The sequence below is a fragment of the Hyperoodon ampullatus genome (genome assembly GCF_949752795.1).
Source record: "Hyperoodon ampullatus genome assembly, chromosome: 4".
Taxonomy (NCBI): domain Eukaryota; kingdom Metazoa; phylum Chordata; class Mammalia; order Artiodactyla; family Ziphiidae; genus Hyperoodon; species Hyperoodon ampullatus.
The window spans coordinates 29,404,244-29,421,602 of NC_136917.1; the positions used below are offsets into that span (position 1 = coordinate 29,404,244).

Sequence of the window (17,359 nt, forward strand, 5' to 3'; positions counted from 1 at the left end):
CCGGGCCTCCCCAAGACACCCCGCCCCGCCACCCCAATCCCACCTGCACAGGAAGGAGAGCCACTCAAGGAGGAAGCGGCGTGTCTTCTCCACGCCCTGCGTGTCCGAGCCCCAGCGCTCCAGGCCGTAGTGTGCGAAGTCCCGCAGGATGTCCAGGCGCTCAGACGACGAGATGTCCCAATGCCGCTGCTCCTTGATCTCCGTGAACAGCCACGGCTTGAGCAGGGCGCCGCTGCAGGCGGGCGGTGGTCAGCAGGCCGGTGGCGGAACCCCAGCCCCCAAACCCATGGTCCCCAACCTCCCGGCCATGCTCACACAACCTGCAAAGCCCAAGAGTTCCAAGCCACAACCCTGAGCCCACAGCTACAGAAAGTTCCAGTACCCTTCACCCCGGCCCCATAAGCAGCCACCTCTGACATCTCCCTGCCCGGGGAATAACAGAGCAGGGGGCGGGCTGGCGGGCTGGGGGGCACCGGCGTTGGGCACAAACTCAGACGCGCCCTCACCTTCCCCGAGCTGCAGGCTGGGCGCTCAGGGGTAGCCCTGGCTGGTTCTTTGTATCCCCGCCCCGGGCACACTTACCGGGCGATCATGATCCCAGCGACGCCAGTCTGCATGGCGCGGTTGGCGTCCTCGTACGACAAGATGTCCCCGTTTCCTGAGGGACAGAGACTGGGGCCTCAGGGAGCTGTGTGCAGGCGGGGATGCCGGGGCTTCGGGAGTTCTCCTCAGCCCAGCAGCATTCCCCATCGGGGCACGAGGGGGCCCAGGTGAGGAGTGGGCCCCGGTGCGTGGCCTCTGGTGGCAGGGGACCCACCGAAAAGGGGCATGGGGCTGGCTGCTGTCACGCACCGCTCGATGTAGTGCCAGTCGGCCAGCTTGGTGTAGCGCTGCTCCCGAGAGCGGCCCTGGAGCTGGAGGAGAGGCAGCCAGGTAGGGAGGGAGGGAGGGGCAGGGGGCGGAGAATCAGACAGAGACAGAGAGAGAGAAAGACCCAGAGAGCCCGGGAGAGACAGACTGAGAGAGACAGACAGACACACAGACAGACAGGTGGAGACAGAGATGGAGGGAGAGCCAAAGACCAGGAGGGAGGAGCAGGAAGGGAGGAATGGTTAGAAAGGGATGCGCCTCGGGGGTCCCAACACCCGCTGCGCCCCGAGTGAGTTGGAGTTGACGGCCCTCATGATACCCCGGCCCAACACATCACCAATCCCACTAGTAAGCATGCTTTATCTGTTTGACAAGTGTTTCTGATACCTGGCATCCCTAGCACCCCTGGCCTCACATCCTGTGCCCACAATTCCCAGGCTCTGGAAATTCCCTGGCATCCTCCCGGAAGACACACTCACTCAGGAAGCCCCCTAGAAACTCCTCTTCCTCCTCATCAGTGTCCACATGCCTGGCCGTGGCTGTCCATCTGCCAGCCCAGCCTCCTCTCCCACCACCTCTGTGCCGGCTCTCCACCCTTCTTCGGAGCTGCCCCAGAACCTTTCCAAATATGCCTTTTCCTCCCTCTCAGCTCAGCCAGCGCCGGCTTCCCTCCTGGAGGGGATGCCTGAAAAACAGTGGGCGTTCCTGGACCTGAAACCCACGTGTCCAAGCCTGGACTCTTGGGTGCAAACAATCAAGCTGAAAACGGGGGTGGGCGGGGTGGGCCAGTGTAAGGATTCAAGGGGATGTCTAGCCAGCTGGGACCAGGGCCCGCGAGGGGGCGCCAGGCTGGCTCTGGCTCTTGCCTTGTGCCCTCTCATCACCCCCCCTTCCCCCACCCCTGCAGGACGGGCCCCTCCGCGCACCAGGGACAGTTCTGCGTCTTGCAGGCTGCAACCCCAGGCTGTCTGCACAACGGGACTCAGAGCCACAGTTAGGGGGTGTGGATGACACGGGGGGCCGTGGGGGGGCGAGTGCATTTGGGGACGGAGCCGGCAGCTGCGTTTGCAGAGCCAGCTGGGTCTTCAGTTTGAAGGGGGACCGGGGTCACCTGTGGGTGCGCCCCCAGCTGCTCCCCGCCGCGCCTGCTGGCGCCTTACAGAGCGTGCGTCTCCCATCCCGCCCCCAGGTGATGGTGAGCAACCCCCATTCCCTGGGGCTGCAGGCTGTCATCTACGAGGACGGCTACACCTACGAGGGGAACACCAAGCACAGACTGGTGAGCTCGCCCCTCCCCGTCCCCTCCCCCTCCCCCCCCAAACCCGGATCAACGGGAGAGGGGCTCGGCCTTGACCGACTGGGCCAGCCAGGTCCAGCCGCCTCAGGGTGTCCCTCGTCGGACCTCCTTCCTGCTTCCCTTCCTTACACACACCCAGATAAGGTGCTGTGGAATGTTGAGGGGACACAGCCCCCGCCCCTCCCACACCCCCCGGCAGGCCGCAGTCCCCCAGAGAGTGAGGGCAGCAGGTGTCACACAGAAGGGTCAAGGAGGATGTGGCGGGGAGCCTGACCCACCCGGGGAGGGCGTGAGACCTGAGTTAGCTGGGTAAACCCAGGCATCAGGAGACAAGCCGGGGCCACCGGGAGGGTCTTGGCCAAATATGGGTCTGGGGGATCCATAGGGCAGAGCCAGGCCTCACAGTCACACCAGGGAGTTGGGACTTGACCCCAGACCACAACAGACTCTTTGGATCAGACCATGTCACATCACAGCTAAGTAGGAGGGGAAACTAAGTCACGCCCCACTGTGGGTCCCCGGGACAAAGGCAGGGAGCTTGGAGAACGGGGGTCATTCCCATGAGCTTCCAGAAGCCTTTCACGGGCTTAGAACCAGAGGCAGGCTGGATGGCTCCCGGGTTCCTCCTCCCAACACCCCCATCCTGCCCTCCGTCTCTCCTGAACCCTGATTGCGGGACCACCCTGGGCTGTTCCACTCTTGTAGTTGCATTTTCTCTTTTGCTTCTGCAGAACATTTCACTGAGGCAGCAGCAGCACTGGGGCAGGGCTGACCCCAACTTCACCTCCAGGTATGTCATCACCCAGATGGTAGTGCTGGGTGGCCCCAGGGTGTCCCCTTAGCAGGAGCCAAGGAATCAGGGCCGAGATCCAGACTCCCCCCACTCCAAGGACAGTAAGGCGAGAACCATTAAACTCTTACAGAGAGACAAATACCATATGATATCACTTATTTGTGGAATCTAAACTGTGACACGAATGGACTTATTTATGAAATAGAAACAGACTCAGATATAGAGAACAGACTTGTGGTTGCAAAGGGGAAGGGGGAGGTAGGAGAGGGATGGGTTGGGAGTTTGGGGTTAGCAGGTGCAAACTATTATATATAGGAGAGGTAAACAACAAGGCCCTGCTGTATAGCACAAGAACTAGATTCAATATCCTGTGATAAACCATAATGGAAAAGAATCTGAAAAAGAATATATATACAGGGCTTCCCTGGTGGTGCAGTGGTTAAGAATACGCCTGCCAATGCAGGGGACACGGGTTCAAGCCCTGGTCTGGGAGGATCCCACATGCCGTGGAGCAACAAGGCCCATGTGCCACAACTACTGAGCCTGCGCATCTGGAGCCTGTACTCCGCAACAAGAGAGGCCGCGACAGTGAGAGGCCCGCTCACCGCGATGAAGAGTGGCCCCCGCTTGCCACAACTAGAGAAAGCCCTCGCACGGAAACGAAGACCCAACACAGCCAAAAATAAAAATACATCTAAAAATTAAAAAATTTTAAAAAAAGAACAATGAGAAAACATTGTATGCAGCTAGGTGATAATAAAACGGGCTCAGATGCTCTTTTCAATAAGTAATTATATATAAATTAACAAAACTGACTCAAAAAGAGGAAGAAACTAGAGGGAGGGTGGTGCCACCATGTGTGAGCAGATGTTCTTGGTCAATATTCTGGACAGACTGGATGAACAGATGAATGAATGAATGGAGAAATGGAGAAGTGGATGGGTGGATGGATGGATGGATGTGTGGATGGATGGATGGATGGATGGATGGATGGGTGGATGCATAGATAAATGAATGAGTGGGTTGTTGATGCTTTTTACTGCAATAACACACACTCCCATTGCCTTGCAGCATAAAGAGACCCACAATATCAACCATCACTCTGGACATAGCCAACAAAGAAATTTCATGCTTGGACCTTAAGCCACCGGTAGGACCAAAACTTTTGCTGTCCCATACTCTTTGTCCTTAGTGTTAAGACTGATGACAGCAGGCCTTGGCTGGTTTCTCCCCTAGTGGCTGGCTAAGCTCACACTCAGGATCTGGAAACGGAGGTGATTCTGCCCTGGTTGCCAAGGTCACTGCCCCTTCCCCATCGTCTTCCCCCAGGGTTGTGCCTCAGGACACACCAACCTCGGAGCAGTTGTACTAGCTGGGGGTTATCAGACGGCGGGACCTTAGCGGTGCCCCACAGATCAGGCAGCTTCTTAGGACTTGACTCTGTGAGTCCCAGGCACCTGGACACCGCATTGTGACCCAGGCGCAGGGTTTCTGGTCCCGGCTGCGTCAAGTGCGCCCCCTCGTGGGCTTTCATGGTGCTCTCGCTGACCGGAGTCAGCGTCCACATCCCCGCCTTGTCTCTCCCCGCCAAATCCTCCCGCCGCTGCAGACAGCCCTCATTTCAGTCGGTTGTGACCTGGAGAAGAAGATCGTCATTCAGAAGTGAGTATGTCGATATGGGGTGGGGAGGGGAGAAGTGAGAGGTGGCGAGGTGGGGCGTGGGGACTGGATGAGATGGTCACCATTGCTTCACAACTGCTAAAGTCGGGTGACACTACTCTGTCTGCTTTTGCATACGTTTAACATTTCCATAACGAACAGCTCAATAATTAATCCTAACAGATTAAGTTAGAGTCTACAGTGGGTGGCTGCCCTCTCCCACCACCCCCCACCGACTTGGTGAAATTTACATGTTCTCCCTGCTCCCTCATCCTTTGCTCATTCCCTTTCTCCCTTTTAGTCCCTGAGTTCCTCATTTTGATGAAAATTGCTCAGAGAGGGCTTCCCTGGTGGTGCAGTGGTTAGGAATCCGCCTGCCAATGCAGGGGACACAGGTTCAAGCCCTGGTCCGGGAAGATCCCACATGCCGCGGAGCAACTCAGCCCATGCGCCATAACTACTGAGCCTGCGCTCTAGAGCCTGCAAGCCACAACTACGGAGCCCGCCTGCCACAACTACTGAGTCCACGCGCCTCGAACCTGTGCCCCGCAACAAGAGAAGCCACCGCAGTGAGAAGCCCACGCTCCGCAAGGAAGAGCAGCCCCCGCTCGCCGCAACTAGAGAAAGCCCGTGCACAGCAACGAAGATCCAATGTAGCCAAAAATGAATAAATGAAGTAAATAAATTTATAAAACTGCTCAGAGATTTTGGGTTTAATCGCCTGCTGAAAATCTGAGGAACTTTGCCTCCAGGATCCATAGTTACTGCAAAGAACGCAGCCATGAGAGACCAAGAAAAAGAAAGGAAGAACCCCTGAAGACTGGCCAAACTGCCCTACGTTTTCCCCTTCGGGCGGTGGGGTGCCAGCAAATGAGCGACAGCCAGTTCTGGGGGAGGCCCAGATTTGTGGCATTTGCCAATTCCCGTGGTGTAAATGCTCCCATGGAGCCTACAGATCACTACCAAAGTGAGTCTCTACTGGCTCATGAAACTCCTGAGGATATAACAGCTGTCTCTCGGAGCTAGTAAGAGCCAGCCTCAGCGCTCCACTGCATGGGGCAATAATAAAGTCAAGTGACGGTTTTACCAGATTTTCCCCCCAAAAGGGAAACGCTTTATTGAGTCAATAAATGATGTTAGCAGTATTTAGAACATATGTGCAGGAAAGTCTTTAAAACAATCTTTTCAAAGCTGCTGCCATGGGCTTCCCTGGTGGCGCAGTGGTTGAGAGTCCGCCTGCCAATGCAGGGGACACAGGTTCATGCCCCGGTCCGGGAAGATCCCACATGCCGTGGAGCGGCTGGGCGCGTGAGCCATGGCTGCTGAGCCTTTGAGTCCGGAGCCTGTGCTCCACAACGGGAGACGCCACAGCAGTGAGAGGCCTGCGTAACGCAAAGAAAAAAAAAAAAAAAAAAAAAGCTGCTGCCATAAAGAGAGTGGGAAAGGTATTTGCCACACGTGTAACTAAAAAGGGACTTGTATCCAGAATTTATAAAGAATTCCTACGAATCAGAAAAAAAAAAGTATAGAAAAAAATGGGCAAAAGGCTTCAGCAGGCACTCCCAAAAAAGGGGGGGAAAAGGCTGATAAACACAAAAAGGTGTTGAAAAAGTGGTCCATTTCATAGGAAAATGAAAATGAACGCTACGATAGAGACCGATACTCGGCACGAGCATGGCAGAATTGACAAAGCCTGCAAAGTAGTACTATAAGGATGGGAACCCCTCTGGCAGCCTCAGGAACCCCCAGACATTGCCGGTGGGCGTGTACATTTTTCGGCTGCTTTGGAAAGCACTTCTTTCCACCAGCAATTCCACTCATGCACATCTGCACTGATCTAGGTTCCAGAATGTTCTCAGCAGCATTACTCTGAATAGCTCCAAGCTGGAAGCAGGCCAACTGAAATGTCCATCGACAGAAGGATGGGTAAACCAAGTGCAGGGTTTTGGTACAACAGAATGTCACAGCAGGGAAAACGAACGGGGCAGAAGTGCCTGGATGGATCGTACAAACGTGGGCATGGAATCAAAAGAATACACAGCATGATTCTAGTCTTAAAAAAAAAAAAATCCAAAATCAGGGGAACTCCCTGGCAGTCCAGTGGTTAGGACTCTGCACTGCCACTGCAAGGGGCACAGGTTCCATCCCTGGTTGGGGAACTAAGATCCCACAAGCTGGGTGGCACAGAAAAAAAAAATCCAAAATCGGGCAAAAATAAACTACAGTCAGCCCTTGTATCTGCAGGTTCTGCATCCCCGGATTCAACCAGCCAAGGGTGGATCGTGTTTAAGTTCGTGGCTGGTTGAATCTGTGGCTGTGGACCCCGAGGATACAGAGGCCCCACTATGGGACTTGAGCATCCTCGGATTTTGTTATCTACGGCAGATCCTGGACCAATCCCCTGCAGATACCAAGGGAGGACTGCATGTTGCTTAAGAATACATGCACAGATGGTAACAGTACAAAGAAAAACAGGGAAAGGATTGTCTCAAAAGTCAGGACACCCAGCTCCCACATCTCCACGTGTAACATCATTCTCCAATACAAGGAATTAGGGCTCCTTGGCGAAATGGCTGATTCTAGGCCAGGCAGGGAAGATTCAAGATGAGCCTGGAGCATCTTGGAGAACCAGAAAGTAAGAAAGGGCTCAAAATTCAACCAATGGGGAGATAACATATGTCAAAGGGAACAATTCACAATTCTTTGGTCCCGCATGGGTTCGGGCAGCTTCTCACTATCTTTTGTTGCTCGCAGTGAAATCTCAGCCTGTTACAATGGCGTCCTCGACCCCGTGGCCCTTCAGGACAACTATAGCTACGTCATTGAGAGGTGAGCCCCCCCCACACACACACATGTCCATTAGGTATGCATGAGCCAAAGGCGAATCAAGAATCATTATTTAAATTTTTATTTATGTATTTGGCCGCACGGCGCCAGCATGAGGAATCTTAGTTCCCCCACCAGGGACTGAAACCCCCTGCAGTGGAAGCTCAGAGTCTTAACCACTGGACCTCCAGGGAAGTCCCAAGAATCATTTTTAAACCGTAATGGAAAAGAAAACAATTTTTTTTTTGAAGAAAGGAAAAAAAGGATCATTTTAAAATTGATACCGTGCCAATTGATATCCAGCCCACAAGGAATCCGAGGGAGCGAGCAGACAGGTAGGGAAGGTGGCTGGGCCTTCGGGGAATCAGTGTGATGTGGCAGGGCCCCTGGCCCAGGTCTGCCCAGGCTCTGCCACCTTCTGGGCCAGCCTTCAGACCCCTCCCCAGCCTGCCACCAGCTCCTGGAGCCAGGTCCCCTCTTCATCCCAGCTAGCGGAGTTGGCCAGACACTGTCCAGCCAAGGCAGGAGGGGGTGGCCGGCCAAGGTGACCCCCTCTGCAGGGCGGCACAGAGAGCCCCTCCCACACTGGTGCACACCACCAACCCCCTGGCATGGGAAGACACTCGTGGGTCTTCTACGACGTGACCCTCCCCCCTCCAACACAAGCCAAGAGTCCGTCCCCCATCCAGACCCACGGCCGAGACGGAAACCGGTGCTGCTGGACTTGCCAACCAGTGAGGCTGCAGCCAGAGCGCCTGGGGGCATGAGAGTGTGTGAGTCAGGGGCTCCAGAGAGAGAGAAGCCACAGGATGTATGTGTGAGACAGAGAGACACAGAGGCACAGAGGCACAGAGAGACAGAGACAGAGTGACAGAGACAGAGATTTATTTTAAGGACTTGGTTCCCGGACTGTAGAGGTCTGGTGAGTGCACAGTCTGATGGGGGAGGCTGGGGGCTGGCAGCTCAGGGAAGAGTTGCAGTTCTAGTTCAAGGCCATCTGCAGGCCGACTTCTTTCTTGCTGGGGGAGGCCCATGTTTGTTCTACTCAGGCCTCCAGCTGCACCCACATTAGGGAGAGCACTGCTTTACTGATTTCAATATTAACCTCTGCCCCAAAGAAGAGCCTCACAGAAACACCCAGAATCTCATCTGAACACAGTCGAGGTGCTGGGGCCCAGCTAAGTGGACCCGGAATGTCAACCACCGCAGGGGTCCCAAGGTCATTTCGACCATGACTCTGACTCCCCCGCTCAGACACGCCTCCATGATCGTGACCCCATGTGCAGGGAAGAAGCGGAGCTGTGGGTGGGGGGACGTCCGGGCGCCTGGTGGGAGCTCGCCCGTGTCTGTGTCCTGCTCTCCCACACGGAAGCCTACGACCCCAACTTCCGGGGTCAGAAGGCCACGGAGGACCTGGAGGTGCCTTACCACTATGAGAAGCTGGGCTGCCCCATTCTCGTCTACTACGACACCCCATGGAAGCCGGTGGTGGAGCTGTGAGGACCCACCCCCCAGTCCCCCTCCCCGCCAGCCCCCCGCCGCCCTCACCATCATCACAGGCCCCCAGAGCCCTCTCCACCCCTTTGCTCTGGCCGCATCCTCTCCCTGCCTTTTCCCTCCGTAGCTCTCAGCTCACACGTCCCCTCCCCTTCCCCGTCTTAGCTCGGCGGCCTTAACAAAACACCACAGACTCGGGGGCTTAAACAGCAGACACTGACCTTCTCACAGTCCTAGAGGCCGGAAGTCCAAGTTCAAGGTGTGGGCAGGCTGCTTCCCCCAGGCCTCTCTCCTTGGCCGCAGAGGCTGCCACTTCCCGTGGCATCAGGGCCCACCCTTATCACCTCACTCAACTTTGATTGCCTCGTTAAAGGCCCCACCTCCAAATCCAGTCGCACTGGGTGTTAGGGCTTCACATAGGAATTTGGGGGACACATTTCAGGCCATGCCACTGGCTCTGCCCCCTTCGGTGGATTCTGTCTTCCTTCATTCCGTCCCCATCCCCACGCCGCCCCCGCACACCACTGCACTAAATAGCTGTTGACGGACTGAACGGTGGCAGAAACCACTCACACGTGGCAACACTTAGGTTCATTAGAACGTCACGTGTTAGCTCCTCGTGGCCTCAGTCGCACACCCAGGTGAGACTGTGGGCTGGGCACGCCCCGAACTCAGAGCTGCCACGTGGTGGGGTGCCTGCCGGCCTGGGGTGAGGACCAAGGGAAGGGTCCCATCAGAGGAGGGGTGTAAGCCCCAACCTGGCAGGAGACAAACGTGCATCCAAAAATAAGTTTTGTTTTTCTTTTTTCTGGCCCCCGCGTCTTGTGGGGAACTTAGTTCCCCGTCCAGGGATGGAAGCCGGGTACGCGGCAGTGGAAGCCCAGACCCCTAACCACTGGACCACCAGGGAATTCCCCCCCAAATAAGGATTTAGAACAACCTTAATTCACCGACCTAAATGTATACCTCTGGAATGTTTGCAGGTGTCAAAAAATAAGCAACCCCCAGTCCCTGACCCCGACCTCGTCAGCGTCCTGTCCAAATAAGCAACCCCGACCCCGTCAGCGTCCTGTCCCCACCTGCCACTGCATATCCGCGTTGTCTGTCCCAGAAGTGTCAGCCTGGTGGGGGGAGAGGGTGGCCCTGCCCTGCTCTGCCACCTCCCACCACCCCCAGATGGTCTCAGAACACATCAGGGCCCCCAGCCTCCCCCCCCAACGACGGCCCCCCAGCAGCCTTGCCTGTGTATGGTGTGTCCCAGGTGGAGGGAAGGAAAGTTCCAGGAGGTGGTCGAGGCCGAGTACGTCCTGCTGGAGGTGAACGGGCTGTTCACGTACACACGCCCTGACGGCCGACATGGCCCTCTGCAGTTCCCAGCCGCAGAACTGGACCACCATCGCCAAGACGGCCGGCGACAAAGGGCCCTTCGCCTGGGACCGAGAGGTAGGGCCTGCGTTCTGATTATTCCCAAAACAGGTCGCAGAAGGCGACGACAGGTCAGGCCCACTGTGTGTTGGGGGCCGACTCAGTCTGTTCAGGCTGCTGTAAAGATCACCATGGACCCTGCGGCTTGTAACAACAGCATTGGTTTCTCACGGTTCTGGAGGCTGAGTCCAAGATCAAGGCGCCAGCAGATTTGGTGTCTGGCTCCTGGGTGGTGCCTTCTGTGTCCTCACATGGCAGAAGGAGGAGGGAGCACTCCTGGGTCCCTTTATAAGGGCGCCAATCTCCTTCAGGAGGGCTCCACCCCCAGGACCTAATCAGCTCCCAAAGGCCCCGCCTCCTAATACATCACCTTCTGGGGTAGGTTTCAACATATGAATGGGTGGGGGGCGTGGCAGACATTCAGTCTCTAGATGGGGCGGCAGGGGATGGAAATGTAAGATGCACAAACTCTTTGGGAATCTCTCCCAAGGGAATCGGAGACGATCGGAGGTGTAGGGACGAAGGCGCTCATGGAGCAGACTGCTGATGATGTGCAAACTTCTGGAACCATCCAAATGCCTGTCATTTAAGGGGCTTGATTATATTTACGGTCTGTTCTGCTCAAGGTGAAATTCACATAACCGATAATGAACGATTTTAACGCGTGCAACTCCTACAACTCGGGTATGCGTTTTGTGCATTCGCAATATTACCCAAACACCACCACCCTGACCGTTTCTTTAAAAAGAACGAGCCACACACGGAGCTTTGCTTATTTATTATTTTCTGACTGTGCCGGTGTTTGTATTTGCATTCTTTTTATTAGCCCTCTCGTTCAAAGTGGCATGCATGCATTTAAGAGATTGTCCCATTACTTTTTTTTCCCATCAGCCCTGGTGGCCGATTTTGTAGAACCCTGAGGGCTTTTCTATCAAGACAGAGCCACAGTGCCTGCATGTCCAGCACAGTCATTGGATGGGCTGGCTGTTAAACAGCCACTGAACTGCTAAAACACTAAAAACCATGAGGTGGAGCTAGCTGTGGCAAATAAATGGTCTTTAGGCAAAGCAGCTGTCTCCATTTTATTTCACATAGTTTATATGCAGTCCAGCTTTTCTTCTTTTACTCCCAAAGGATTTTTTTTTTTTTTTTTTTTTTTTTTTGCGCTATGGACCCAGCTGCTCTGCAGCATGTGGGATCTTCCCGGACCGGGGCACGAACCCATGTCCCCTGTACTGGCAGGCGGACTCTCAACCACTGCACCACCAGGGAAGGCCCCTTCTCTGCATTTTTAAGAGCTCTTTATAGATCCATGAGATTAAGCTTTTATTTGCGATGTAATTTGCTAATAGTTCCCCCAGTTTGCCTCTTTTGTCTTTCGGTTTTTGCTTACTTTGCCATGCAAAATGAGTTCCTTCTATTCTCTTTCTTTATTTTTGGCTGCACCACGGTGCATGCGGGATCTTAGTTCCCCGACCAGGAATCAGCCCCATGCCCCCTGCAGTGGAAGCGTGGATTCTTAACCACTGGACCGCCAGGGAAGTCCCGAGTTCCTTATTTCTCATAACGTTGGACTCACTGCTATTTTTACACTTTTGCTTTGGGAATGTCCATCTCTTCTCTTGTTTACAAGCCTAGCCCCATCCTCCCTTCTGGGTCCACAGGCAAATAGTGCAGAAGATCAGGGTGTAGGCGAGACCCTTAGTATGTGTTTAGCTCAGGGAGCCAGCGTGATGCACCGGTGAAGGGCAAACAGTTGAGTTCAAGGGCATATCCCCCTTTATGTGACACCCCGGGATCTGAAGGCAGGGTGGAGAAGCCACAGCTGCCACCTGGGCACCCACGACTGCTTCCCGAGAAGCCCTGGTGGCTCTGTCTCACTTCCACCGTCAGGTTCCCCAGGTGTGTTAGTCAGCTAGGGCTGTGTAACAAAAGGACCACAAACCAGATGGGTTAAACACCAGAAATTTATCCTCTCCCAGTTCTGGAGGCCAAAAGTCCCAGATCGAGGTGTCGGTAGGGCTGGTTCCTTCTGAGTCCATGAGGGAGAATCTGTCCCAGGCCTCTGGCCTGGTTTCTGGTGATTTGCTGGCCATCTTTGCATTCCTTGGCTTGTAGATGCATCGCCCCAATCGCTTGCTTCATCTTCCCATGGTCTTGTCCCTGTGCGTGTCGTCTCTGGGTCTAAATTTCCCCTTATTCTAAGGACACCAGCCATACTGGATCAGGCCCACTCTAGTGACCTCATGTTCACTTGATTCCCTGTAAAGACCCCATCTCCAAATAAGGTCACCACCTGAGGTCCTGGGGGTTAGGACTCTGACATATGACTTGTGGGAGGGACTCAACTCAGCCCATAACACCAAGAGCACATGCCATCAGCAGCATGTGATTCATACCAAGACTCACAGTTGCAAGGGACCCTGGTGAGCAGAGCTGTTATGCCTGCAGCCCCCAAAGCTGGGGCAGGCACAGGAGAAGGAAGGTGGGAAGAAGGCTCCACAGTCACCAATCGGCTGGCCTGCCCAGCGGGCACTTGGTCCTGGACTCACACCCCTGGGTGCTGGTGGGTGGTGGCACCGGTGGGGCCGTGTGTGCGGCGGTAGCGCCTGTGGGCTGGCACGGTCCTTCCCGGCCCCCGGGGCCAGCAGGCACGTCTCTGTCCTCCTCCCCAGAATTATGTGAGCTGCCACGACCCTAACAACAATGCACCCTTGAGATGGCCCAAAGTCCCGTATCAGATCTTGGGAGGCCCGACAGAGAACAAGGTCGTTTTCGACCAAAGAAACGGCATCTACATCTTCTTCATTTCCATCGTGGATCCATACTACAGGTGAGTCACCCTGTACCAGGGGCCTCTGGGGGAAGAGCTGGCTCTCTGGGGGCAGGTTGCACACATGAGGGGGACCCACTTTTCTCCCTCCTCTAGGATGACATTTGTTCACTTCCTAAATAAATCCTCATTCAAAGGCCATGCTGGGTGCGGGGGAACAGCAATGACCAGCAGCCCTGTCCCCGCCCTCAGGGACCAGAGTCACCCTCATGCCATGTCTAACGGGTGGGGTGCAGGGGCCGGTGTAGACTGGCTCCCAAACACGGATCATTAGATATCCAGGGATTTTGCAAGCCGGTTGGCTTCCCGCTGGCAGCCGGAGTACTGACACCACGGAAAGGAAACTGACACTCATTACAGGCCAGCCCAACCCTGCCCCAGGAGCTGGCTGTTAATACTCGCCACCCACTGTGCTGGTTCAGATCATTAACGTCTCCCACTGGGAGGGGGAACATGGGCGGCATTATTCCCTGCTCCCCCATCACCTATCCCTTCCACACGGACACAAAGTCCACCCCAAAAGCACGGGGAGACCCTGCCTTCCCTAAAGGCCCCAGACCCTGGACCAGCTCTGGGATGCCACTGGCAGAAGGCACCAGGGTGGGGATGCCCAGGGGAGAGAGGTGTCTGCCTGCAAGGCTCATCCCCTGCCCTCCCTGCACCTTGCCTCCAGCAGAGCCCCCAGCGACTTCCCCCCCTTACCTGGGTGTCCTTCCCTCCATCCTGCCATCCCTACCTGCTCGCAGCCACCTGAGGGACGCTTGTGGCCCCGCTCAAGCCCCCCACTCCGCGTCCACTGTGATGAGAGCTTTGTTGGTCTCTTCTGCCCGCCCCCCACACTGAGCCTGGGCATGGAGGCGGGGGGGAATCCCTTGTCTCCAGAGCAGGGGACCACAGGGGTCCTGGGGAAAAATACGATCTCTGCGAAAATATGTAAGATGTTACGGAAAAACCCAAACGAACTTTTTGGCCAACACGATACAGAGACGACCACAGATTTATAGAGGATAGAAGTTAAGTGGATATAAATGGAACTCAGTGCCCGGCGTCAATGCTCCAGGCCCAGCTCTTGTCCCCGTGAGTTTTAAAACGTTTGCCGGGGGAATTCCCTGGCGGTCCAGTGGTTAGGCTCTGCGCTTTCACTGCCGAGGACCTGGGTTCGATCCTCGGTCGGGGAACTAAGATACTGCAAGCTGAGCAGCGTGGCCAAAAAATAAAAAAAAACCCAGTTTGCTGGGGTGAAGGGTGAGGCCCCCAAAGGCGGTGCCCCACGGCCTCTCCCTGCCCGCCCCTCGCAGCTACTGTCACCTGGAGACCACCTTCAGCGTCTACGTCTACGGGGCCTTCCCACTGCCCATCTTCCCGCCTGAGATCACCATCGTCCTGCTCACGGGGGCCACCCTGCTGTCTGTATGGCTGGCCTACATGATCCCCGAGCTGCTGCACACTGAGCAGGGCCTCAGGGTCAAGGGCTTCTGGGTCAGTCTGCGCAGGAGATGCAGGAAGTCTCGTGCGTGTGTCTGGGCCAGGTGCTGAGCACGCCCTGGGGTTGGAGGTGGGGTGGCAGGGAGGGGGCAGAGTTGTCTTGAAATAAAGCGTTTGGTAAGAGAGCCGGCAGCAGTGGGTGTCACTCATGTTTTGTGGGGTTTCTACACCCACCTGCCTCCCTCAACATTCTGGCACCACAGTCCCTTTGAACTACGGCACCTACGTGGGTTGTGAACAGTGAGAAGGTGGGCGGCCCAAGTCCCAGCGAACAGGAGCTTTTGGTGAAACGAGCCGGCACAGGCATGTGGTGAGATCATCAACCGGCAAGTCCCAGAGATGCATCGGACACTTGACGTGTTCTGTTAGAGAAACGTGAGACCCAAGGAAAAGGGCGGGGGCTGCAGAAGACGGGGACGGGGCGTGGGTCCACCTCTGTTGATAAGCCCTGACATATACGCAGACCAACATGCTTACGTGTGTTTCGTGATGTCCATGAACAAAACTTGGAAGCATAGCACATATTTCACACGTACCTGTGTTATGCATACATATGTATACAGATGATGTGCACACATGCATGTGTATACGTATGTGCAGAGGTATGTATACATACATGTATATAACACATAGGTACATAAGGCATACACATACACGCGTGTGTAGATATTGTGCATGTATGTGCCTGTGTGTATACATGTACATGCATATTGCCTATGTGTGGATGATGTGTACATACATCTACACGTGTATTCATATGTCTATAATACACGTTCACGTACGTGTGTAGGCATGTGTGGGTGATGTGTATGTCACACGCGAGCACTTGTATAATGTGAACACACGTGTGCGCATGTATATATGCATAAGCTCATCACGCACGTGTGTAGATAACATGCATGCTCACACGTGTACATGCACGTATGCATGTGTACAGATGCATGCATCTGTACGTGTACACACCTGTGTATGCACATGTGAATACACATATAGGTGTGCATACAATGTACACATACGTGTATATGCATGTCTGATCAGTCTATCCATCCGTTCAGAGCTTCCCTCTCCCACACTTCATTCAAACCCCAGGTGGCACGGGACAGTTGTCTCATTCTAGTGAAAACTTTCTCAATGACTTTTCTGATCACTCTGAGGTTAAAAGAACACATCCAACGGTCATTTAAACTGCGCGACACAGGGAATTCCCTGGAGGTCCCGTGGTAGGACTCTGTGCTTTCACTGCTGGGGCCTGGGTTCAATCCCTGGTCGGGAAGTACGATCCCGCAAGTGGCTCGGCCAGAAAAAAAAAAAAAATTGCCCAGTACGCTCTCCACCCAGTCGTTAAAAACCTCCACTCCCACACCCACTGCAGTGGGCAGTCACCACACCCCCACCTCCGGGGGCTGCCTGGTCCACCTTCCACGCCTCTCTGGAGGGGACGGGTTAGGCTGCCAGGTGATCCTCATTTCACAACCCTTGGCCCGCATTAATCTTAAAGAAAATCAAGCCCATCCTGTCACATCTGCCTCATTTGCCAGGGCCTTCCCTTCTTGGGGGCACTTCGTATTTGTCTCAAAAATACCCCTAACACGGCTGCAGGCACAGCAGGCTGAGAGGGAAGCGGGGGAAGGGAGCTCCTGGCTCCTCCAGGCCCGCATCCTGTTCACAACACAGACAGGCGGTGATCCCGGTACAGCCCAGACTGGCTGGCCACCTCTGTCTCCCTGAGCCCTGGAACCCGTAGGCTCGAGGCATGGTGCCAGCAGCCAAGACCCCCTGCCCACACGCAGCCACCTCCTGGATCCTAGTCAAGCGCCCTGGGTTCCCCAGCAGACACCAGCAGGGAAGGTCCCCGAGACCCAGCCCAGGGCCTGGGGCAGGAGGGCCCTTCCTCTGGCAGGGGAGGGGAGCTCCATCTCTCCTTACCTCCTTAGGTGTCACTGGGAAACCAACTCACCCCGTTCACAGTCGCCTGGAGTATTTCAGGGGAGGGTGTGGCCGGCGGCTGCCCCGGGCTCTCCAGAAGCAAAAGGCAGACGAGAGCCTGGCCCAGGGTACAGGGGGGAGGGAGCTCCGTGGACTGGAGAGGGAAGGAGCGGAGGCAGGAGGGAACAGGTGTGAGCACTGAAGCTCCAAAACCACTGCAAGCCCGCCCCGTGCCTGCCCCCTGGGAAGCAGAACCCAGGTGTGGCTGGGCCCGAGGCAGAGATGCAGGGGCCTGGCTGGATGCCCATCCTGGGACAGGCACACCCACCCTGGCCTCTGGCCCCCAGCTGGGCTGCAGGTGCACTCTGCATGCCCGTCTGGGTCACCTGTGAGCCAGGTGGACACCGTCTCCCACATGCCTGCCCTGCCCCCACTCTCAGACCTCCACCCAGCACTTGCCTCTGCACCCCAGGCCCCCCAGCTCTCCGCGTGAACACGAGCGGGGGCGTTCCCATTCACCATCGGGGACACCGGCCCCTCCACCTGGGCCGAGGCCGAGCCCAGCCCGCAGGCCTCTCCCCAGGCCCCACCCCGCTTGCTGCTGTGTCTCCAGGCAAGTTCCTGCCCATCTCTGGGCAGACCTGACTTTCCCCATCAAACATGGAGGTGAAATCCTTGCAGTGCACGAGTCCGGGCAGTGTCTCCCCACCTCCCAGCAGCACCCCCATCCCTGCCGGGTGACTTGGAT

The 17,359-nt window shown here is 55.7% G+C and overlaps 1 protein-coding gene across 1 annotated transcript; it reads left to right on the plus strand.

Annotated features, from left to right (window-relative positions):
* Window positions 1–1,122: 1,122 nt before the first annotated feature.
* On the plus strand, window positions 1,123–17,256 carry LOC307051118 (cation channel sperm-associated auxiliary subunit delta-like; the record flags this gene model as incomplete). Its single annotated transcript, XM_079701467.1, is given in 13 exon segments — window positions 1,123–1,218; window positions 2,060–2,149; window positions 2,899–2,957; window positions 4,032–4,110; window positions 4,570–4,622; window positions 7,374–7,448; window positions 8,813–8,941; window positions 10,204–10,281; window positions 10,283–10,385; window positions 13,043–13,200; window positions 14,499–14,729; window positions 16,654–16,739; window positions 17,084–17,256. Coding segments are annotated over 13 exon segments (1,410 nt in total).
* Between the last annotated feature and the right edge of the window lie 103 nt (window positions 17,257–17,359).